A 23074-nucleotide genomic window follows, 5' to 3' on the forward strand; every position below is an offset into this window, starting at 1 on the left:
TCCGAGCTGACTTGCAATATCCTTATAATGTACGTCAGGGGGTACTTTATTGCATATAATATGTTGTCACCCATCACCTTTCTCACAAACCACTTAAAACTAAGCGGCGATCCGCCCGCCAAAACACCCCGCCGGACGGCCTTTTACCCCCCGCCACATTAGCATGGCGGGGGTACCGTGGTGGACGGTAAAGACCGTCCACCGGTAGGCAATCGTCCCGATTGCCCACCGGGCAGAAAAGGCCCATGACATGGTGGCGGTGCCATCCATATTATGATGTGGCATTTTCAAATTTCTCTGCCATGGAAAGGCATGCAGAATATTCGTTGGGGGCCCTTTGCGGGCGCCCAGAAGGTTGGGGGTAGCCATGGTACCCCCAAACATTGGCATGCACAAGGTGGCAGGCATCTCATGGTGCCAGTCATATTGTGCATGCCAATGCACAACATGCATATATTGCATTGTGGCGGGTGCTGCCTACAGCACCGCCCCACACAATGTAATATATGCGGGATGCCAGCGCCACCGTGGCGGTGGCATCCTAATTGGCGGTGTGGGACCGCTGCACCACTGGTGACCAGTCCCAGTACCCCATCCTAATAGACCCCATAGTCTATTGCTCTTTCATTTAAAAGAGAGATCATGTTTGCAAATATGAAGAATACAAATAGAACCTTTAGTGCAAAATTAAACATATCCAAAACAAAACCAGTTATATATTTGGTGAATTTTTTTTTTAGAAATAGTTAAATCTGAGAGTTTAAAAATAGAAGCTGCAGTAGTTCAAAACGTCTAGAAACATTCAGAAATATTCTAACTTTTCCATAATCATCTAAGAAATTCAAAAAAAAATATGTTCTTTTTGCTAGCCACTGTAAGCTAGGAAACTAGGGCGGAAGAAATAAAAGCAACATTTCATTTTGGTTGCTTTAAGCAGCTGCTCCATGTCCTGACCGTTCTTTCACCTGGCTGCTGACTCCAGAAGCAGGCATTGTGAAGTCAGAACTCGACTGGTAAATCGTCGATTTTACAGAAATTAGAGTTAGAGGCAGGAGTTTATCCACGGATTGCAGAATCCCATGTACTATAATTTCTTCTGAAAGTAAAATATCTATTCAGAATCACAACCTTTAAAGACATTCTTTTGGGCCCTGTGGTTTCACGGGCGACTCGTTTGGAATGCTTATTTACTTACTGAAGACACAATGTCTTTGTCTTCAATAACGGTGCGGTTTGCTGTACTGGCAGTGAAACGAAGGCAGATTAAGGCACACCTTCCTTCCTGTGCGAGTCCTAGTTCCCTGTCAGAAGAAACAAAACCTTGACGTTTGCAAGATTGTCAAAAAGAAAGCAACAGGCTGAATAAGTTAACAATTTAAAGAGCTGCAGGACAAGACAACGGAATGGGAAAGAACGTTTCTCTTCCTGGATGCTTAAAGTGCTGCAGAAGAGCTTCAAACACAAAACCGGTAAGTCATTTTCTGTTTACTAGCCGAACTCAACTGGCCGCAAACATTTGTGTTCTTTTATTTTACAGGAGTTGTTATAATGGGTACATTTTAATTCGAGATAACATTGTCTTTACAAGGTGAAGTTTTTCCCCAACCTATATACTAAGCTTGCTATTAGAAATGGAAAATCACTTCACCTTTCCCACCTAATATGTTTGCAGTTTAGACCTACCTGAGTTAAATCAAAATCTGGAACTCATATCGGACATTGAGCTGCCCTTTAAAGCAAACATCTGGGCAGTGACTCAAGCCTCCTTACCAGGCGCATTTGGAATAAATTCTCCGAATAATTAATACAAATCGTAATAAGATAATGGTAGGTGCCCTGATACTACTGCACATTTACTCTGCATTTAAACATGCATTTTGGTACTCCTGCATGAATTTCACTGTCACAACTTTCCACCAGGAAAATGTGAATTCAAGAAAAATCAAAACTACTCTAAATATAGGAGTAAATCTACAAGCAAACGTGATTTTGTGACAAGGACCACAAATCGTTAGTTTAAATGTCTGCATTTGCTGCATCGTGGACTCTAAACAAACAATTTCAGCCCGGTTACCCAGAGTGTACAATTCGATGTAATACTCCTCATGCTTTAGTTTCAATTGCTAGTTCTAACTGTGAGTGGAGAAGATTTTTAACTCTATCATAACAGCTTCATCACTTTTCGTGTCACTGATCCCATATATACCGAGAATGGCCCTTTATACATTTGCCCTGTCCCCTCAATTTAGTCATAGGTTTTTGTCTATTAAAAGTTTTAAACCTAGAGGCAATTAGATTCCACTTTGCATGAAAAAAAGTCAATGAATCAATATCTATTTTCGAGCTGTGTTTTTGAAGCTAGTTGCCACTAGCAATAATTAGTTACTCCTCGATAGATGGCATACAAAGTACACTCACCCCAAATACATTTACTCCCCCTCTTAATAGAGACACCTGAGTCTTGTTTGGTTTCCACAGTGTGTACATTTTTATTAAAATACAGTTCGAGGCCAATTACTCCATTGGCCTCCATATCTTTATTGTAAAACTCTTAAACTTGTTTCTCAAGATCACAGTATTCAAATACTCACACGTATATACATATTCATTCTATTTACAGCCCGTTCTCACAAAGGGGCTTTGCTTGACCTTCGGGCTGTGCCAGCAGGCCTCAACCAAGTTAGCCTGCTCTCCTTGATTTAACCGCCCTCCGGTTAAAAGAGCCGCAGGTAAATACTCTGCCACCACTTGTGGCAACCAACGGCTTCCAGGGTAGGGCTAGAGAATCCAGGGCCACCAGCAGGTCAGCCCCAAATCTCCAGCCAGCCCGGAGCCCATGATGATTTTAAGACCTGTTCTGGCGTAAAAAATGGTACTGACCAAAGGAGTCCCTGTGATACCTCTTGTCCAGGACCCCGCAACCGCGCCTAACTGGAGCCTTAATTCGGGGATGGGTGGGTGGGTGACTTGTTTAACGCGACGTCCGACTCCTGGGAGGTCAAGTGGACAAAGAGGGGGTCTTAAAGTGAGGCGCTGGCTTTACAAGCCTCGCGCGCTCCCAACTACTTCCGGGTCATTCTTGACCATGTTAGTGACGCGTTTCCGCTTCCTGTTTTTCCCTTCGATATCACTTCCGGGTCGTGCGACCCGGAAGGGATTTCCCTACTCATATTGGCCCTTTGACTGCCACTAACGGCGCCACGCCCCTTATGTGGGGTGGCGTCTTGCATAGATGGCATACAAAGTGCACTCACCCCAAATACATTTACTCCCCCTCTTAATAGAGACACCTGAGTCTAGGGCTAGAGAATCCAGGGCCACCAGCAGGTCAGCCCCAAATCTCCCGCCAGCCCGGAGCCCATGATGATTTTAAGACCTGTTCTGGGGTAAAAAAAATGGCACTGACCAAAGGAGTCCCTGTAATACCTCTTGTCCATGAACCCGCCACAGGGCGAGGCGCTTACTGGCGGACTCGTCCTCCCTCCCTGCACACAAGCGCTTCCGAAATGGCCGCTAGCACTGTTTGTATAAAAAGTTCATTGCCCGCCTCTGATAGGTGCACTCCGTCCTTAGCGTACAGTTCTGGCCTAGATGTGTGTATTAATTTGTGCCTGATGGTACGAATGCTTGACTTCTGAAGTATTTCCGCAACTGACTGATTCAATCTTTTTACAGACTTATTCACCGCCTTTGGAGGCGCGCCCGTGCCTATACCTGCCTCGGAATGACTTCGGACCATAGCAAAATGGCATTCAGTAACATATTCCTGATTGCTGCCAGCGCAGTGAACAAAGACTCTTTTACACCCCTCCTTCCCGCCGGGATCATGTCATTGCCTCTGTGAGAAGTTGGCCCGATATGCAGCGTTCGCTATTCTAGCGACCGCTATGTATCGTTCCAACGACCCTTATGGTGTTTGGTTGTAAGTCAACCTATAGACCAGCTATCCTAGTAGCGTGGATACGAGCAGTCTAAGGCTAAAGACTCGAGAGGGCGTGTTAAGCCAGCTGTTATACCATCACATACCCCTTGAACACCAAGTGAAAGGACACCACACAAGTGTTATGAAAATAAACAGTATATTTATTAAGAATCACAACAGCCCTGTACTCTTTATGAGGACAGGGTACTAAGCACAAACCAAATCTCTTAGGAAAATACTTCAAGTGCACAATTAAAACAAGTGTCCGAGGACACGGAAAGTTTAAGGTCTCGGGCGGACCCGATAAGGCAAGTCGGAAGCGAGGGACTCGGGACCCTAGAGTAAAGAGGCTATGCAGGCACCGAAATGCCGAGTTACCTAGCCACGAGGGCTGCGGCTGCACAAGTCTTACAGGCGTCGGGGTCTTCACTGACGAGCCAGGAGCCGGAAGAAAAAGAGTTGCTGGCCGGCGACCAGTGATGAATAGTTCGTAGAGATCCAAGCCTGGATCAGAGATCGTTGATACCTGAAAGCAGAGGGGACCAAGTTCGTACTACTAGCCAGTAGTCAGAGGGTACCAGGAGGGCACCGGTTGGCCGTCACCTCGACCAGGTGAGTGGGCGACGCTAGGCTCTGCAGTCTCACGGACCAGGAGGCGTTATCGGCGACCACGGTGGAGGTGCGAGCTGTCCCACGAAGGATGATGCTGTCGGCGTCGCTGGGCCCAGGATGGGGCAACAAGCCTTGGCAGATCTCAGGGCCACGTGGTGGGCCTAAGATGGCGTCTTGAGTGGACCAGGAGGGCCCGGGGTGCTTCTCGCAAAGATGGAAGCAAGGGCCAGTCGGGAGCAACCAGACCAGCAGTGTTGATTGTCGGATGTCGTCACAGAAGGGCACAAGCCAGCGGCTAGTGACCAGACAACGTGCTGAGCAGCGAGCAGAAGGGCCCCACGCAGATCGTGGAGATGCTGGGAGACTGCACTTCGGTGCTGGAGCGGCTCAGGGTCGGGGCTTCTCGGACCCCAGAGCACTCACCAGAGAATTGCTTCGATGGTCGTGTTGGTTAAGAGCGTGCAGGTTCTGATGATGGCCGGTCCCTCGAGGTCTCGTCGCACCCACAGATCACAGCTGAGCTGATGACGTGGGTAGAGGTCAGAGGTGCCAGGGAAGCCGGTTCTCGTCGAGCTGGGCCGTCGGATCCTTGAGGAAGGACTTGCAGCAAACCGCAGAGTTCTTAGATGGTGCCCGCTGATGCAGGGTGACTACTCCTTAGTCACAAGGGAGAAATCTTGAGAAGAGTCTTGAGTGTCCTTTCGTAGAAAGTAGTTCTTGATTCAAAGATGATCTAATTTGGAAGGGTCCCCGCTCCGGTCTTTATCCTAAAGAAAGGGGTGGGTACATGACTAGGTCCTGCCCTAAGGGTGGGACCAGGAAGGGGGGTAGTTACACCCCTCTCCCCTGCCGGACTTTCCCCAGGCCAGGGCTGGCGCCCCTGAAACTGGTTCTGACCGGCAGATGCGTAGTGAGCACCGGGGTGCCACTCCGCAGTCACCTTCTCGCAAAAGCCCTACCTACCCAGAATACACAAACCCTGTCTGGGACGGTGCGAACACCGCCCTCGACAGGAAACCCTTTGTCCAAGCTCTCCTCGCTGGAAGGACTCCCAGCAGCAGGAGGTCAGACTCGTGTCTGTGGTGGCAGCATCCATTTTGTGGAGCTGAGGCTTTAGTTAACTTTAACCGGGGTTCACAGTTACGTACATGTCGTGTCTCTCTAGAAGGGCGGAATGCTAACCTCGTCGCCAGAGTTGGTGAGAGGGCAGCATCCCGATTCGTATGACACCTTACTCGACATGTCTTGATAACGCGACACCGAAGTTACCGATGTGGTACGCGTTATCATGGAACAGCCATTGGGTCTTGATTCCGCAAGCTGCAACCGGGCTCGGCTCGGGCCAGAGCCTAGTTCACACGAGCCCACGCACTCTGCCTTCAGGATATTCAAGGCCTGCCATAGGAGTGACTGATAGGAACTCGGGTGTCCATTGTATGGTTAGATATAGGGCTACTATATCCAAAGCAAAGGGTGATTACACGACTTCGCCCCAGCTGTCATGCAGCCAGTTGTGTCAACTTTTAGGAGGCCAGCCAGGGGTGGCATAATACATGCTGCAGCCCCTGGCGGCCCTGGGTACACCTATGCCCTGAGTTACAGGGTCTGATAAGGTGGCCCAGTACCAATTGGTAAATGCACCTAGGGTACATGTCGTAATTTAGAAAGAGAACAGCCAGGCTGTGGGTCTGATTAGCAGGCCCACAGCCAGAGAAAGTCGTAAACCAGTGAAACAAAAGCAAAAAACCTGGGTGATCATAGGATTGCAGACCCTACTCTCCTACAGCCTCCACAGTGCAACACCAGTACATCCAGTGTGGGCATGCCTCTGTTCATGGCTGCCCGCAAGTCGTTAGGGGCGTCGGCTAACCGTTGTCCACCTATCCCCACCCATTGGTGGTCAAATCCGTGAGCCTCCCACGCCTTATTTCCAAGCAAATTCGTGAAGACCAACCCCGCCCTGCGAATAAAGGAGTGGCCGCACCAACATATTTGGGGTCTTTGGGATGTGGAACCTAGAGCACAATTTGAAACGAACAATGGTCAGACTAACTTTGACAATAAGAGAGGCATGCTCTTGTCCACATTGCAACGCCCCTTTTACCCGGTGGCAGACTAAATCACTGAAGCAGGAATACCGTATGTTTTCACTAAACTGCAGATCTCTGCCAAAACATAAGGTGGAAATCTCGTTTCTACTAGAAGATCACTCGCCGGACGCAGTATTTCTATCTGAAACATGGTTGACACCCGATTCTGACCCGGCTGTTGTAACCTCCCTCCCCTCGGGCTTTCAAATCATCCGACAAGATCGTCCAGAGGGTAGAGGTGGAGGGTTAGCAATTATATTCAAGGAACAATATTACTGTAGACTCATCCCGGAAACTATTCCAGACTGTGAGAGCCTCGCTTTCTCGCTGGAGTTCTCCCCTAACCATTGCTTCTCGGGCACATTGATATACCGCCCACCTGGTCCCCCTAAACAATTTCACAATCTCTTATCAGTAATTATGGCACCACACGTTAGCACTTCTGCCAATTATACCGTGTTAGGTGACCTCAATTTTCATTTTGACTCACCGCTGGACTCTCTGGCCATTACGCTAGCCGATGACCTGGCTGCGTTGCAACTTAGCCAACGAGTAAAAGCATCGACCCATGTGAAGGGTCACCTGTTAGACCCAGTGTTCAGTAACTGCGAGGACCTTGTGGTCGGGTTTCCGCTCCCCCTCCCGTGGACTGACCACTTTTTGGTGCCCTTTACTTGGTCTACTCAGAAATCCGGGCCGGTAAAACCATCGATAAGACTTGCCAGATCCTGGGCACGGACACCTACAGAGGAATGGAAAAGCTTACTAACGAAAGAACCTCCCCCTAACAATGAGGATCCATGTTTGGCTAACCAGGCCTATGAAAACTGGATCCTGCACTCTCTCGAATCCATCCTCCCCCTCAAGAAATCAACGGTAAAACGCCTCCATAAAACAGCACCGTGGTATTCAGAGGCACTTAGGAACAAAAAGCGCCAATGCCGGCAAATCGAAAGGAAATGGCGCTTAGACTACTCCATGGAGGAAAAGACTCGATATCGAGAGGAGATAAAAGCATATAAAAGGGAACTAAAAGCCGCCCAAGCAGTGTACTTCTCTGACAAGATCTTAGCTGCAAAATCCAAACCTAGAGAAATTTTTCAAACCCTGCAAAAACTCACAAAACTCCCGTCTCCAATCGCTTTGAAGGAAAAGTCTGTTTCCCAGTGCAATGACTTGGCTGAATTTTTTTCAGCAAAAGTAAATAAAATATATGCCTCCTTTCCCTGCACTCTTACTTCCACCCCTCCGCTAACTCAGGATAAAATCAAGACCTTAGACTCCGCTCCAGCCCCTCCACCTCTGCTCAGTCACTTTCCTTGCATGGATCTCGAAGTATTGGAGTCCATGGCTCGGAAAGTAAAATCCGGATCTCCATCTGATCCGGCACCCCCTGAGGCCATGATGTTGGTCCTTCAGACTGTCCTACCGATCATTAGGAACCTGCTAAATGCCTCCATTGCCTCGGGCATCGTCCCTTCTGCTTGGAAACGGGCGATGGTCCGAGCGCTGATAAAAAAGCCCAATCTGGAACCATCGGATTTTGGGAACTATCGTCCGATTTCCCTGCTTCCCTGGGTGAGTAAGATCGCGGAGAGGTATGTCAATCTCCAGCTGGTCAGCTTCCTTGAGGATAACCAGCTGCTAGACACCACCCAGACAGGGTTCAGGCCTAAGAATGGAAGAGAATCCGCCCTCCTAATGGTCATCGAGGAGTCCAGGAAAATCCTTGATCAGGGAGGATCAGTGGCAGTGGTCCTCCTTGATCTCAGTGCGGCATTCGATACGGTCAGTCATGCCACCTTACTGAACCGTCTTTCGAATGTCGGCATTGTGGACAAGGCGTGGCTCTGGTTAAAATCTTTCTTGAGCGACAGGTCATTCCAAGTGTTTGATGGACAGACAGTGTCTTCTAGCATTCCCCTGAAGTGCGGAGTCCCGCAGGGCTCCTCATTAAGCCCCGCGCTTTTCAACATCTATATGAGGCCACTGGCTGAGGTAGTTCGTCCGTATGGAGTTAAGATCATATCCTATGCGGACGATACCCAGCTGGTGGTCTCATTAGCGCAGGAGGCTCTTCAACCACGATCAGAGGGACTTACCAAATGTCTGGAGGAGGTGAAGACCTGGATGACTCAGTCATCATTAAAACTTAATGGTGACAAAACGGAGCTCATGCTCCTGGGCCCCGCCGACCCCACATTTTTCAATTCACTGTGGCCCCCCTGTCTAGGTCCCCCCCCGGCCCCGAAGGATAACATCAAAAGCCTAGGGGTATGGCTGGACAGGAGTCTCTCACTCAACACCCAGGCCACAAAGCTTTCAGCCACCTGCTTTGGAATACTCAGGACACTGAAGAAAGTTCTTCCTTTGCTCCCAATGGAGGCAAAGCAGATAGCCATACAGGGCCTGATACAATCACGGCTGGACTCCAACAACGTCCTATATCTGGGTGCACCAGAGTACACCTTAAAGAGACTACAGCTGGTACAAAACTGTGCCGCGCGTACTTTGCTGCAGATTCCTCGCAGATTGTCAGTAAAGGCGGCTCTGACCAATCTTCACTGGCTCCCAGTACGTAAGAGAGTCTTTTTTAAAGCAATGTGTATTGCCCATCAAGCTTTCTGGGATTCGGGTCCTCCAATCACCCGTGATCTTGTAAGCCAGTATCACCCAGGTAGAAATTTGCGCTCTAGTCAGGCCTTCATGGCAGCAGTCCCCAGAGTCAAAAGGTCTAGAACTGGCGGAAGGACGTACGCCTTTAACGCTGCCAAGTTCTGGAATTCCCTCCCGTTTCACCTGAGATCCAATCCTGATCTCGTTTCCTTCCGTAAACAATTAAAAACACACCTATTCAATTCTGTCTAACTTAACTTAGCTTTCCTTCCCTCTTCTTCTGGTTCCCAACCTCTTATCCTTCACTGGTTCCTTTTAGCGCTTGGACGCCTCAGGGCAGCAATCGCGCTGTTATAAATTCACTTTCATTCATTCATTCATTCATGCTACTACGCTAATTGGGGGCGGACGTAACGCACGTAACACGCTGACTTCCAGCGCCCTAATCTCATAATAGTTTCTTCTGGGAGCCCCAGGCCTGCCGCTGTAGTTGCCGCCCCAATACGGAATGAATGGGATGTGAAGTCAGATGCGTCTTCACCCAGCCTTGTCAAAGCCAGCTTAACCACCCTTGAGAACTGAAATCTGGTAAGGGGTGAACCGTCCCTATGCAACAAAAGTCTGTCATCGGCCCCTAGTGGCCTGATCTGCAAGAAATCCCCTGTCAGTTTAACCGAACAGTAAGATGCTCCCATTACCCTGCCTAATTGTAACCATGTCCCCTTACCCAAGGGGTCTGTCTTTGATCTCCTTACCCTGACTCTCAGGACGTCCCCTGCCTCGATCAAGTCTCCACACCTTAAGCTCCCTTCCCTATCCGCCTTAGAGGCCGGGAGCAATTCTGAGATCCTGAATTCCCCACAGAAGGCTAGGACGTAAGCTACCCTAAATAGCTGAGTTTCGTAAGGGGAGAAGCAAATCATTGGCAGGGTCTCCAGGATGTCTACTAGCCTGGACACATCTATGGGCTTTTTTAAATCTTTTGCCCCTGGGGTTAAACGTTCCCAACCCTTCACAGCTCTCCTCACTTTCTGGTCCTTAGTTGGGTCTGCCACCCCTGTAAGCCAGCATAGAATTCTAATGCCGACAGTTGCCTATTCATCATAGCTACTGATTTCCCGCTATCTCTCTGATGTACTATATAACCCAATACACTCAAGGGTGAGAATACATCAACTAAACCTGCCTCTTTAAGTAGTCTTGATAAAACTGCCACAACCTCTCATACATACTCTTAATCTTGGGGGCCAGGGATGCAGTTATCAACTCAGGGGCTGCGGGGCACCAAGCTTCCATAGCCCCGCTGGGAAGTCCGTCATCTCTCTGTCTGCTTGCAACCAGTGTGTGCGGAATTCTGCCAACTTAAAACGGGACAAGGCGTCAGCGGCTTGGTTGTCCACCCCAGGAACATGTCTTGCAGTAAAATGTACATTGCAACGCAGGCATTGTAACACTAGTTCTTTCAATAGACGCAGCACCCATTTGCAAGTTGCTCTCTGATTGTTAATCGCCATCACCACCGACATGCTGTCTGACCAGAAAACAATGTGCCTGTTTGCTAGCGTATTTCCCCACAGATGTAATGCCACCACTATGGGGAACAGTTCTAGGAAGGTAACATTGCGTGTCAGACCCTGTTGTGCCCATTCCTCCGGCCAATACTGCATGCACCACTTGGGACCCAAGATTGCCCCGAACCTACGCTCCCTGCCGCATCTGTGAACAATTCAAGGTCTGCATTCGAGGAGCTCGGTCTCCGCCATATCACTGACCCATTAAAGTTCTCTAGGAAGTCCTTCCAAATGTTCAAGTCATTCCTCACGTCAGCTGACAGCCTAACTCTATGATGTTTTGCGCGAAGCCCTGACATTGCCCTTGCTATGCTCCTAGAGAAAGCCCTGCCCATCGGGATGACTTTCAAGGCGAAATTCAGTTGCCCTACCAATACTTGCAGCTGATGTAATGTAACCTTCCTTGACTTTAAGCACTCCTCAATAGCGGCCTTGAAGGCCGACACCTTTGATCTAGGTAGCCTACAAACCCCTTCTCTGGTGTCAATTTCAATGTCTAAGAATGTCAGGCAAGTAGTCGGCCCTTCTGTCTTCTCTGCTGCCAGTGGTACCCCAAGGGCTTCAGCCAGGTGCTGGAAGCCCAGCAGGGCCTTCCTGCATGACTGTGAACCATGAGGACCGAGGAATAGAAAATCGTCTAGGTAGTGTACCACTGCATGGGAATTGTCTGTAGTAAGGAATTGCTCCACCGCCCACTCTAAAAACCTGGCAAAAGACTCAAATGCTGCGCATGCCATTGAACAGCCCATGGTCATGCACAGGTCAATGAAATAATCTCCTCTGAAGATGAAAGCCAAGAACTTAGTATCCTCCGGGTGTACTGGCAGGAGCCTGAATGCAGCCTCGATATCGGACTTGGCCATTAAGGCCCCTACACCCAAGGCCTGCAACTTTTCGATAGCGGTGTCAAATGTTGTATAACGCACCGTGCAAAGGTCTGGGTCAAGCTTGTCATTGACTGATAGGCCTGGGGGGCTCGACAAATTATGTATCAGGCGAAATTTCCCTTTCTCTTTTTTAGGCACTAACCCTAGGGGAGAGCAGACCAGATCAAGCTTCGGAGGTTGTTTGAAGGGACCCGCCACCCTCCCCAAGGCAACTTCTTTCATTATCTTATTTTCCGCTCCTTCCATATTCTGCAGCACAGAGCTCTGGTTGCGTGGGGGGACCTTGGTGGGGGTGGCTGAGGAAGGGATACCAAAACCGGACATAAAAGCATTGTGTAGGAACTGAGCCTCTTGCAGCTTGTCGTACTTGCTAAGGAGGTGTGTCAGCACATGCGTCATAATGGGAGTTGGCAGATTTCTCGGATGACTGAGGTGGCTTCCCTTTAGCTGCGGCATGGGCCGGCTGCTCCTTTGGCCTTGCTGACTTCTTAAAGCACCTGACCTCTGGATGAGCCGGGCCCCCACAGTAGGAACAGCAATGTTTGAACCTGCACGAAGCCCCTCTGGTGCACTCATTTTTGTTATACAGCCAGCAGGCATGCTTTTTATCACCTGCGCCCCTGTCGCTCCGAAAGGACTGATTGTGTGAAGGGTAACTAGTCTTGTTCGCAGGTGCTGAGGAATAAAACACTGCATGCCATACGTTAATTTCCCGTTGGTCCCATGCTATCCCGGGATGTACTGCCTTTATTTGCCTAAACTTGGTGTCATATTGTAACAACCCATTGCCTGGGAACTCTGAGGCCGCCCCATGTATCAAAGATATGTAACTGATTATCTGGGGGGCCGCCGCGGGGTATCTCTCTACCATGATGGCAGCGTAAATGGCGAATCCTGTAATCCAATTCTTTATCGACCATTCAACATATACCTTCTTCTGCTTGTACTCGCCTTCCTTGCCTACCCTAGTCTTACCTGGAACCACACCCGCATTGATGAGATCGAATACGTCAATATATTCCCCTTTTAGAATCTTTTCTTTAGTGTCAGTGGGCACATGCCATGTGATCTCTGCAGATGGCGATAGGGTCATGGACGAGGAACCATAGATTAACGGACTGAAAGCTAATGACGGCTGCCCCGTCGGCACAGGCCCTCCCTGAATCTGATGAACTGCTGGGCCTGCCAAATTTGCGCCGGAATTTGGTGTTTGCCCCTGAGAGGAAAAAGTAACTACATTTTGGGCTGGACCCATAACCCCGGTCCTACAATTCCAGGATAGGTTGTGGAAAGTACCATTGCGCTAGCAGGGCAATTACTAATTACCTGCCCATGTGACGATGTCGCTGTTACACCTGGAGATTGCGCTACCCCCCCAGACTGCACCCAGACCTGCGCTATTCCGCTACCCGGCTGTGCAACCACAGAAGGCAAGGGTGTATGTGCGCAGGGCGCCTCCGCATTAGCGGCAGGCGCCACCCCCAGCTGCGCCGTGTTAGCTTGAATATTGCTTCCCCCAGCTGCGCAGCTGGCTATCCACTTTTTAACAAAGACGCAGAATTACCAACTTCAACCAGCTATGCCCCCTACTATCTCCCCCCAATACATGTCTGCGCACTCGGTCTGTTTTAATCATTTCCGCCCGACGATCCAGGCTCAAAATACCGACCGCCATTATCATAACCGCATTTTTTAGGTGTTTGTTTTTCCAGCCTAAACTGAATCGAATCCGGGTCTCCCAGGCCGAAGGCGAGCACTCTGACAATTGCACAGTCCGATGTGTTTTCCACCCCCAATATAAGCGCTGCGATCACCTTCCAAACCTCGCGTCTAAATAAACCGTGTGCTTCACACTTTTACCGTCTCTGCAGTGCTTGATGCGGGCCGGTCCGCTCTCCTCTTTCTAAAATTCAGATTAAAGGCCAGGAGAAGTATTCGCTACAAAGCGCTATTGCACTATCAGGGAAAACTGAGAGTGTGCAGGGCCAAACATATTTTACGATCCTGATCCTTCCGAGTGCCCCGCGCGCGCTTCTGAAACGCTTCTCAAGCCCCACCTCCAGCAGCTCATCCCGCGGCCGTGTTCACTAGCTCCCGCGTTGAATCAGCTACGCTACCGTACTCGGACCCGTTAAAGGCAAGCTCTCGCATGCGGTGGCCATTTCTCTTCACATACCCATTCGCTCACTCTAACGTCCCGCGCTCCATGCTCGCACTCCTGCACCGTTTGCAAACACACCATTTAAGCGCACAATCACACTGCGAAGCCCACTCACCTCCACCTGAAGACAGATGGCTTTCACGCAACCCCGGCTGCCGCGACTCGGTTCCGCCACGACTCGGCTCCGCCGTGACTTGTTTAACGCGACGTCCGACTCCTGGGAGGTCAAGTGGACAAAGAGGGGGTCATAAAGTGAGGCGTTGGCTTTTCAAGCCTCGCGCGCTCCCAACTACTTCCGGGTCATTCTTGACCATGTTAGTGACGCGTTTCCGCTTCCTGTTTTTCCCTTCGATATCATTCCGGGTCGTGCGACCCGGAAGGGATTTCCCTACTCATGTGGCCCTTTGACTGCCACTAACGGCGCCACGCCCCTTATGTGGGGTGGCGTCTTGCATTACCCTTGTACAACCTACATAAGGGGTAGAACACATCGACTAATATTACAGGTACAAAAAGTTATTGTGTTTCAGGCAAGAACAAGAAGGCTCTGCTCACCTTGAAGGTTAATTATAGGATTTTGTTACATACTCAGGATGCCAGAAATATTTACCCGGATGTATAGGGCTAGTCAGAATAATCAATCCCACGCAACCTCAGCGCATGTCAGCGGCGACCTGGAGCACAAACGATCGCTTAGGCAGTGCTGCTCTTGGTATAAACTGAATCTATTTTTTTATTTGTCTCTCAATTTGCATTGAGTTTACATTTATTTATAGGTTCTTCGAGCTATAAGGGCTGTCCTTCGCTCAGGACATATTAACATAACAAAATGTGAATACAAACGCGAAGGACTAAAAATACAAACGTGAAGAAAAAATTAAATCTTTCTTCGTGTTCTCGACACAAGCAGGCATGTTTGCAAGTCCTAGCTGCACACAGGGAGACGTTTCCAGAGCCATCCTTACTAGAGAAAATAGCATAGCTAAGCAATGTTAAAATTGTAAAGGCAGGGCATAAGAAGCTCTAGACCTTTGACTAAAGTTAAGAAAAAGCCTACAAATTCTATTTTTTTTAAAATATATTTTTATTGATTTTTTTTTCAAATAAAACATAATCTGATACAGGAGTCAAAGGTCCACAGTAGTCTTCTGATCATCCGCTATCACTAAATACTGATCATCTACCCTCCCCATGTCAGGAAGAGGAACATAAACAAAAGCCCCCTAAATTAGATAGCATTATACATATACAATGGGTGGTATGCAAGACCAAATAAGGATTCATCACCGGCCAATGACCAAAAGGCTCGTCTGCAACACTTAAGCAAAACAAGAGAAAATAAATAAAACCACCCCCCGCCACCCTCCTATCCCACCCGTGCCCCCGGTAGGTCCCATAATTCAACAATGCAATCAAATTCTGTGCAACATAGGAATGGGCATTATATAACATTAACATGTTAAAAACAGTGAGGATCATCACTCCCCCATTCAGCGTCATTATTAATACTACTTTAATCACAGTCAGGCTTGTAATGTACACAGAACTCAAGGTGAAATAATTTGTGTACCCGTTGTCGAATCTTCATCTGAGTCCACTTCTGGTGCTTGCAATAAAACCACTAAAGCCTCCCAGGCCCTAGCTGACTCCATGGCTTTATCCCCTGTGCTCGTCTAGCAAGCTGGAAATTGACTGTACTCTCGCTTGTTGCCCATTTAAGCAATTCCATTTTCCATCTCTGGACATTGGGGCCCCGTGCGGTCTTCCAGGGCGCCGTAGTGTCCCTTTTGGCCAACAACTGTCTCAAATCTAGAAATTTGCTCATAACCCTCGATTTGGGCGTATGGGGGAACCAGTGAAGCAAACAGATGCCCATGTCAGGCGCTATCTTTTGTTCTGTGATCTTAGCAGCGCAACTACATCCTCCCAGTACAATCCTAATTGCGTGCAGTCCCACATCATATGGCTGAACTCCGCCCCTTCCAAGTTACAATGTGGACACTTTGCAGTGTCTGTATTGAAATACTTGCAGAGGCTGACGAATAGACTGTCTGAAAGTGTTTCACTAGTGTGTGCACTATCATCCGCGGGTCCGTTGATGCCTGCCCCTCCTCCGAACTGAGTTCGCTATCCATCTTGTACCCCTATCCCTTCTGTCTAGTCATGCCAGTCATTTCCCAGCTTTATCACATGTGTCGTACACCTTGTGTCGTGTGGCCTCTAACTGCTGTTTGGTCAATTCCATAAGGTGTTCCATATGTTGCCGCTGTTTGAGATGTAGGCTGTGGGATGTGTCAGAAGTTGGGTCATTGGCTTGTTGGGTCTCCGCGGTGTGCGACTCTAGCTCCAAATTTTGCAGCTCTAGCTGCTACTCCCGCTAAAGCGCTGTAATGGAGGCGATAGCTTGTCCCCTGAGAACCGTTTTATACGCCTCCCATAGGATAGTCAGGGAGTCAACTGATGCGGCATTTTCTTGGAAATAATGGCCTGTCGCCTTAGTGATTACCCTCCTAATCTTGGGGACTGGCAAATAGCCGGGATATATCGGGTAGGTACGCCACCTTGTCTGATGGTAGTGAGTGTACTTCAGGAGTATTGGGGAATGATCAGAGACGCCTCTAGGTCTGATTTCTAAACTGTCTATCTTATTAAGGCTGCCCGCCGACCCCAGGAAATAATCTATTCTCGTCAGGCTATTATGTACCCCAGAGTGGTATGTAAATTGCTGCGCTGTTGGGTGGTGCCGCCTCCATATATCCATGAGCCCCAGTGCGTCCATAAAACTCCCAAGACGTGACACTCCTGCGTTACCCGCTCGCACTGGATAACTATCAATGGCTTCGTTCATAATAGCGTTAAAGTCCCCGCCAATGAGTAGCTCACCATCCGGCAGGTCAAGCAAGAACTCACTGAGATCTGGGAGCGCCACTGCATGCAGTGCAGGGGGATGTACTATATTAAGGGGCCGCCCCTCCCATTGAGTGATTATGGCTGCAAACCACCCGATCCATCAGTTTTGGCTTTGTGTATTATTAATGGGAATTTTTTTTTTGACCAGTATACCCACCCCCCTGGATCCTGAAGAGAACTCTGAGTGTGCCACCATCTTGTACCCCCATCTATCCAACGCTTTGCTGGTGGTGCCAATAAGGTGTTTCTCTTGCAGCAAGACTACCGCTGGGGCGCCCCTCATGATACAATGCAGGACCAGACCCCATTTTATTTTGACTCCCATGACTCTCAGATTCCACGTCAGCAAGGAAAGAGGTGGCACCGGTGTTAAGGGGCTGTGTCAACTATACGAGTTGCTGTATCGCACATCGCCATATCCGGTGGGGCTTGTAAAGTGTATTACGGATTTGTAGGTGTAAGTCGTTTACTCCATAGTGTGCGCCTGAACTGTTAAACTAGGTGCTATATCCAAAATCAAAGCATATGCTTCGAGAAGAACATTTGAACAACCCCATCCCCCAACCCCCTCCCTGCCTCCCTGCCTTGCGGACTCAGAACTGCCTGGCACCCCAACTCAGCAGAGTGCTTAGAACCCAATCCTCGAAACATTAATTGCGTGTATGGGAGCGAGAAGTCCGAGGAAGACTGTGCTCATCCCCTGCCCCAGAGTCCATAGTTGCTGAAATGTCCATCTCCAGTTCTCAGCCGAGGCGAGCCCAGTTTGGCGCCTGTACTTACTGTTTATACGTGGTGCAAGATTGTCACAGAAAGTCTCACTCTACATCCTCCTCCTGCAGCTGTCCATCTTCTTCAGCCCTTTGCTCACGATCTTCTAGGTTGTCCTCCCTCCCGAGACGCCGACTTTGTCTATCCCTACGTCTGGAGTTCTCCACTCATCGCCATCCCTCAAGCCAGTCGTGGGCCTCCTCCGGTGTCAAAAAACATGTCTTCCCATCCGCTACCACCCGGAGCTTTGCTGGGAATAAAATGAAATAGGGCAGTTCACAGGCTCTTAGCTTCTTCTTGATCTCCAGGAAGCTTTTGCGACGTGCTGATACCGCCACTGTGTAATCCGGGAAGAAGGATACTACAGAATTCTGCACATGTATTGGTGGCGCCACCCGGGCCGTTTATAAAATAGCATCTCTATCCCGGAAATTAAAGATGCGTGCAAGTACCGGTCTGGGGGGGGGGGGCAGGTGTAGGCCTGCCTCCTGGCAACCTGTGCGCGCGTTCTACCGAGAAGATAGTGGAAAGACCTCTAGGCTGCAGTCTAGTTTTTATCAGTTCTTTGACGTAGAGGTCCATGGCGGGGCTCCCTTCAGTCCCTCTTCCACTCATTTTCGGGTAGGATGTCACTCCCTTCTGCCACTACCTAGTGTTATGTGCCGTAGATTGGTATCAGGGGCCACCCGGAGATAGGTCCCTGGCTCTTCACTCAGCCTCTCGACCTGCAGTTTCCTCCCCGCCTCACACGGTTGTATGACATTACAACGCGGGCTTTTACCCTGTGTGCCATTACGATGCTGTTTTTACAACGCAAGTTGTTACCACGACTTGCGCTGTAAGCGCTGGATATTGGAATAGTTTAATTTTCTATTCCAACTCCAGCCCACGTTACAGTAGGGAAGGTGTTGGAATAGAAAATTAAACTATTCCTTTTCCAACAGCGCCCTCCAGCGCAAGTCGTTGAAACGACTTGCGTTGTAAAAGTAACGTCGTAATGGCAGCGCGTGGTAATGCCCGTGTTGTGATGGCTGCTCACCGCCTCACACACGGGCCAACCGCGGCCTATTTGTCGCAAATCGTACCTGCAGTCACTTATCCTTGGCGGAGATCGGGTCTGATGTCATAAGTGCTGGTTTACAAATCTCTGTAGGCCTACTCCATGGTCTTATGCGCAATATTGGGCGCTTTTCGTCCCTATGGCCCACAGTGGAATTCAGATGCCCCGCACCTGTGCGCCGACAATCGCCTCCCGATGCAAAAACGTGGCCCAGTCTGGTTCTCTCATCACCTGAGCCCCAGTTTGCGTCAGGCCAGCCGGCGCAGCACTCACCAGAGGCCCCTCAGATACCGCCCCAGAGGCGCCACGCGTGGCTCGAGACTCTGTCCCCGAGAGCTCCTACCGGGCCAATGCAGCGGTGCTGGGACAGTGCTCCACTCTGCTTCACCGGCACTCGTCGGATTGTAAGGTCGGCCGCCGATCACATGCCCTCTGCTCTCTCCATGCCCAGCAGGCGTTCTCGCTTCACTGGCCCTCAATGGCTGGTGCCCCCTCAGCAGCGGTCTCAGGCTCGGCGCTCGGGTCGTCCACCAAAATTTAGTTCCCGGCTTCAGCCGTCTGTGTAGGCCATCCCCTGCTGCACGGCCCTCGCAGCGTTTTAGTCGGCAGAAAAACGCTGGAGTCGGCTCAATCTGTGTCGCGCACATTCAGCTGCGTGTAGATGTCCTCTCTGGGTCAAACTTAAATTGCGGATCAGTGATCGGATTATAGGGTAGACAGCCTCACCCTCAGAGCTCCGTCAGTTTGCGGCCATCTTGCTCGACAGCAAACCACCCCCCCCCATATATTGGTATTTTTAAATGCTATGCACTTATGTCTCCTAAGTTAGGCCTGACTGCTCCTTGTCAGCTACCAAGGGTTGAGCAAGGAGCTAATTTAATGAGACCTTTACTCCATATCGTGTTAATGGCATTATTACTAGGGTTAGGTGCATACTTACCCCTGCTAATAACCCACTTTCCAACATTTGGTGCTCAGCGGTGTGAATATGGACTTGTGTTTAAAGTACGCCATATAGTGGTTAAGTAAGACTTTTAAAAATCCTCTAAATTGTCTTAAAACAAAACTTTTGATTTCTGAATATTTGAAATTTGGACAACACTGATTTTTAATCAATTTTTTTGATTTTTCTAAATTTGTTCTAAGTCTGAATAAGAGTTATTGAGACCCAAAACTAGGGATACCATGGAGCTGGGTCTGGCTAAACTGGGTAAACTCAACGTAGCTGAGCTTAGGGTTTTGTTTAAGGCTAGGGGGCTACCTGCTACTAACAAGATTGAGAAGGCAGAGATGGTAAGGTCCCTGAAGGCCTGGGCCAGGCCATTCCCAGAAAAAGAAGGGCAGAAGGAGTTTGGCCCCCGACCCCCACAACCCTCCCCCCTAAAATCCTTCCCCCCTCATACATCACCCAGGAGGAGTATGATGATGTTGCCTCCTCCTTTGCTTTCAGTAGTAGGTATATAATTCCAGATGGTGGGAGGAGGCCAGAGTCCCCTACACAGAAATCATTGGTGTCCCTAGCAGAGAGGCAGCTTGGGACTCAACTAGCTTCAATCGCTTTGGAACAGAATAAACAGGAATTAGCTAAGGAGCAGTGGGAGTAAAAATAGCAATAAGAGATGAGGCAACAATAATGACGAGGAGGTTGAGCTGTCCAGGGGTGGTGGGTTTGACCCCAAGGGTATAGTGCCTAGTTACACTGAGGGGGTGATATTGACAAATGCTGACTGCATTTGAAAGGGCCCTTGAGATGAGGGAGGTCCATCCCAAGCATTGGGTCTCACTCTTGTGGGAACTGATCCCAGTAGCTGGGATGGATAGGCTCCTGACCTTGCATGGGGATGAGGCAAAATCCAACTCCGACATTAGGCAATGCTTAGTCACAAAGTTTGGTCTGTCCCCAGAACAGGCACTTGAATGCTGGATTGGTGGTAACCGAAAAACACACATGAGGGATTGTAAAATTAGTTTTTGAAATAACACATTTTGACTCATTGTGTACAAGAGAATTTGCAACAGTATCTAGTGGACTCTTAAGTTGAGTAGCCCTAGATAGCTGGGGGAGTTAGCTGATGAGTGGGAGAGAACCCAGGTTTCCAATCAGCACCGGGAGGGGGGGTGATTAGAAGAAGGAAGGACAGGTCCCCCCCCACCCCACAGAAAGAAGATCAAAAACAGAAAGAGTCATCAAAAGACCCATAACAACTTGATCAAGGTGGAGGGTCCAGAAACCAATCCAAGTTCATGGGGAAGGGGCATCAAGGAAAGAATGATTGGTTCTTTGATCCCTCAAAGGTGGGAAAGTGCTTTGACTGTAATCAGCCAGGGGTACAAGAAAGGGACTGTTGTCTGCCCAAAGAAGCCCCCACTGGTAGGCAGACCCCAGGGATTGCTAGTGTATGTGTGAGCATGGGCAGTGCCCCATAGGTGGCAGGTAAGTGACAGAGGCAACTTCAGTGTCCGTGGGTGGGATGGATATTGCAAACCTGGCCGCCTTACCTCCAAGCATATATAAGTACAGGCAGAGGCCTACCATCAACGGAACTAAGGTTGAGGTTCTGAGACACACAGGAGGCAGTGTGACTAAGGTCATGGACACTGGTGTCTAAAGAGCAGATCCAGACTGATGAGTGTCACCAGGTGACCTATATAGACAGCAGGACCAAACTCTATTTAATTGCTATGGTAGAATTGGAATGGGGAGATGGGACAGTCCCTATGAAGGTAGATGTGTCTCCTGCACTCCCAGTACAGTGTTTACTGAGAAATTATCTTGAAGCATCTGAATGGTCAGAGGTAGAGAGAGGGCTCCTTATGAGAATATTAGAGCTCCTAGAATGGGTATGTGCTGTAACCAGGTCACTGACTAGCCACAAGGGAAATGATGAACGCTTGGACTCCGGAACAATGGGACAAGCATCCTTGTTCAAAGGAACTGGGTCTGGTGGGCCAGCCCAGGGAACTCCGGAGATGCAGCAAGTCTCTGATCCTAAGGGGGAGGATCTGGCCCCTGAGGAAGGGACTCCATCCCTCCCAGAGCTGTCAGACTTGGCAGAACGGAAAGGGCTCAGTGGACCCTCCAGAGAGGAGTTTTGTCAGGAGCAGGGAAATTGTCCCCCCCTTGAGGCCTTGAGGCAGATTGCTTTAATGCAGGAGGAAGGGGATGACAGTGGGTTCCACAGAATGTACTGGAAAGATAGACTGCTTTATACTGAGGCCAGATACCTCAAAGTGAGGGCCACCATGAGGTTGGTGATGCCCCAGAAGTATAGAGTTCATCCTGAATTTGAGTCATGATACCCCCTTGCAGGTCATGTGGGGCAGAGCAAGACTTGGAACCAGTTGATGAACCATTTGTATTGGCCCACATGCCTGAGAAGGTAAAATAAGTTTGGCAGCTGCTGTATCACATGTGAGGGCAGTGGGCAAGTCAAAGGCTCCCTTGGTACCACTGCCTTTGGTTGGGACTCCCTTTGAGAGGGTTGGGTGGACAGTGTTGGTCCCCTAGAGCCCCAAATGTGTCACAGAATTAGTATATCATGGTGGTAGCAGACCATGACACAAGTAGCCTGAGGCACTACCCCTCAGAATAGTCACTGCATCTACAGTGGCTAGGGCTGGACCTGGTATGTTCACTAGAGTGGGTTTCCTAAAAGAGGTTGTTTCAGATAGGGCCCGAACTTCATGTCCTGCTATCTTAAAGTGAAATGGGATGACTGTAGTATTACCTACAAGTTCACCACCCCATAACAACCTCCCCCCCCCTCGCCCGACTAATGGTCCGATGGGAAGATTCATTAAGGACCCCAAAGGGCATGATCATCAGAAGGAGATATGATGATCTTCTCCCATGCCTACTGTATGCATTATAGGGAGGTCCCACAAATATGGTTTGATTTCAGTCCTTTTGAGCTGTTGTTTGGACACCCTGTGAGGAGGGTATTGGGATTTAGAGAAGCTTCTCAAGGAAGCAAAGGACAATGTGCTTGACAATGAGCTAGGCCTAAGATCTCACATAGCAGTGTGCACATTCAAAGCAGGCAGGAAACTGGAGGCCAGTCAGGAGCTCATGAAACACTGGTATGGACAGAAGGCTGTAATACGAAAGTGTACTCCAGAATATTTGGTATGGGTGTTGGAGCCTGTGGTTTCTAGGGCCCTCCATGACAAGTGGAATAGGCTCTATCCATGTATTGAAAAGACGGATGAAGTTACCTACCTGGTCGATCCTATCACCCCATGAGCCCTCATAGGGTCCTGCATGTCAATAGAGTAAAGCCCTACCATGACAGGACAGACATGACCACATTACTGGTCACTGATGAGGGAGAAGTGGAAGAAACTGAACCAGTGCCCGACCTCCTCTCCAACAATGTGCAAGATGGGTCAGTGGGGGGAGTTTTACTCTCTCCTAAATTGACAGGCCAGCAGCAAAGAGACTGCAAGCAGATGCTGGAGTACTTTGCTGGTCTGTTCT

At 49.3% G+C, this 23074-nt stretch overlaps 1 protein-coding gene across 1 annotated transcript in view; it reads left to right on the forward strand.

The window, feature by feature from the left end:
* The first annotated feature begins 1320 nt into the window (after positions 1-1320).
* LOC147718738 (sodium- and chloride-dependent neutral and basic amino acid transporter B(0+)-like) overlaps positions 1321-23074 on the forward strand; it is a 1096946-nt gene continuing 1075192 nt past the window's right edge. The window contains exon 1 of the mRNA XM_086966772.1: positions 1321-1469. Coding sequence (XP_086822898.1) covers positions 1404-1469 — 66 coding nt within the window. The 5' untranslated portion in view covers positions 1321-1403. The remainder of the gene's footprint in view (positions 1470-23074) is intronic.

The sequence above is a fragment of the Lissotriton vulgaris genome, chromosome 4_1 (genome assembly GCF_964263255.1).
Source record: "Lissotriton vulgaris chromosome 4_1, aLisVul1.2, whole genome shotgun sequence".
Lineage (NCBI taxonomy): Eukaryota > Metazoa > Chordata > Amphibia > Caudata > Salamandridae > Lissotriton > Lissotriton vulgaris.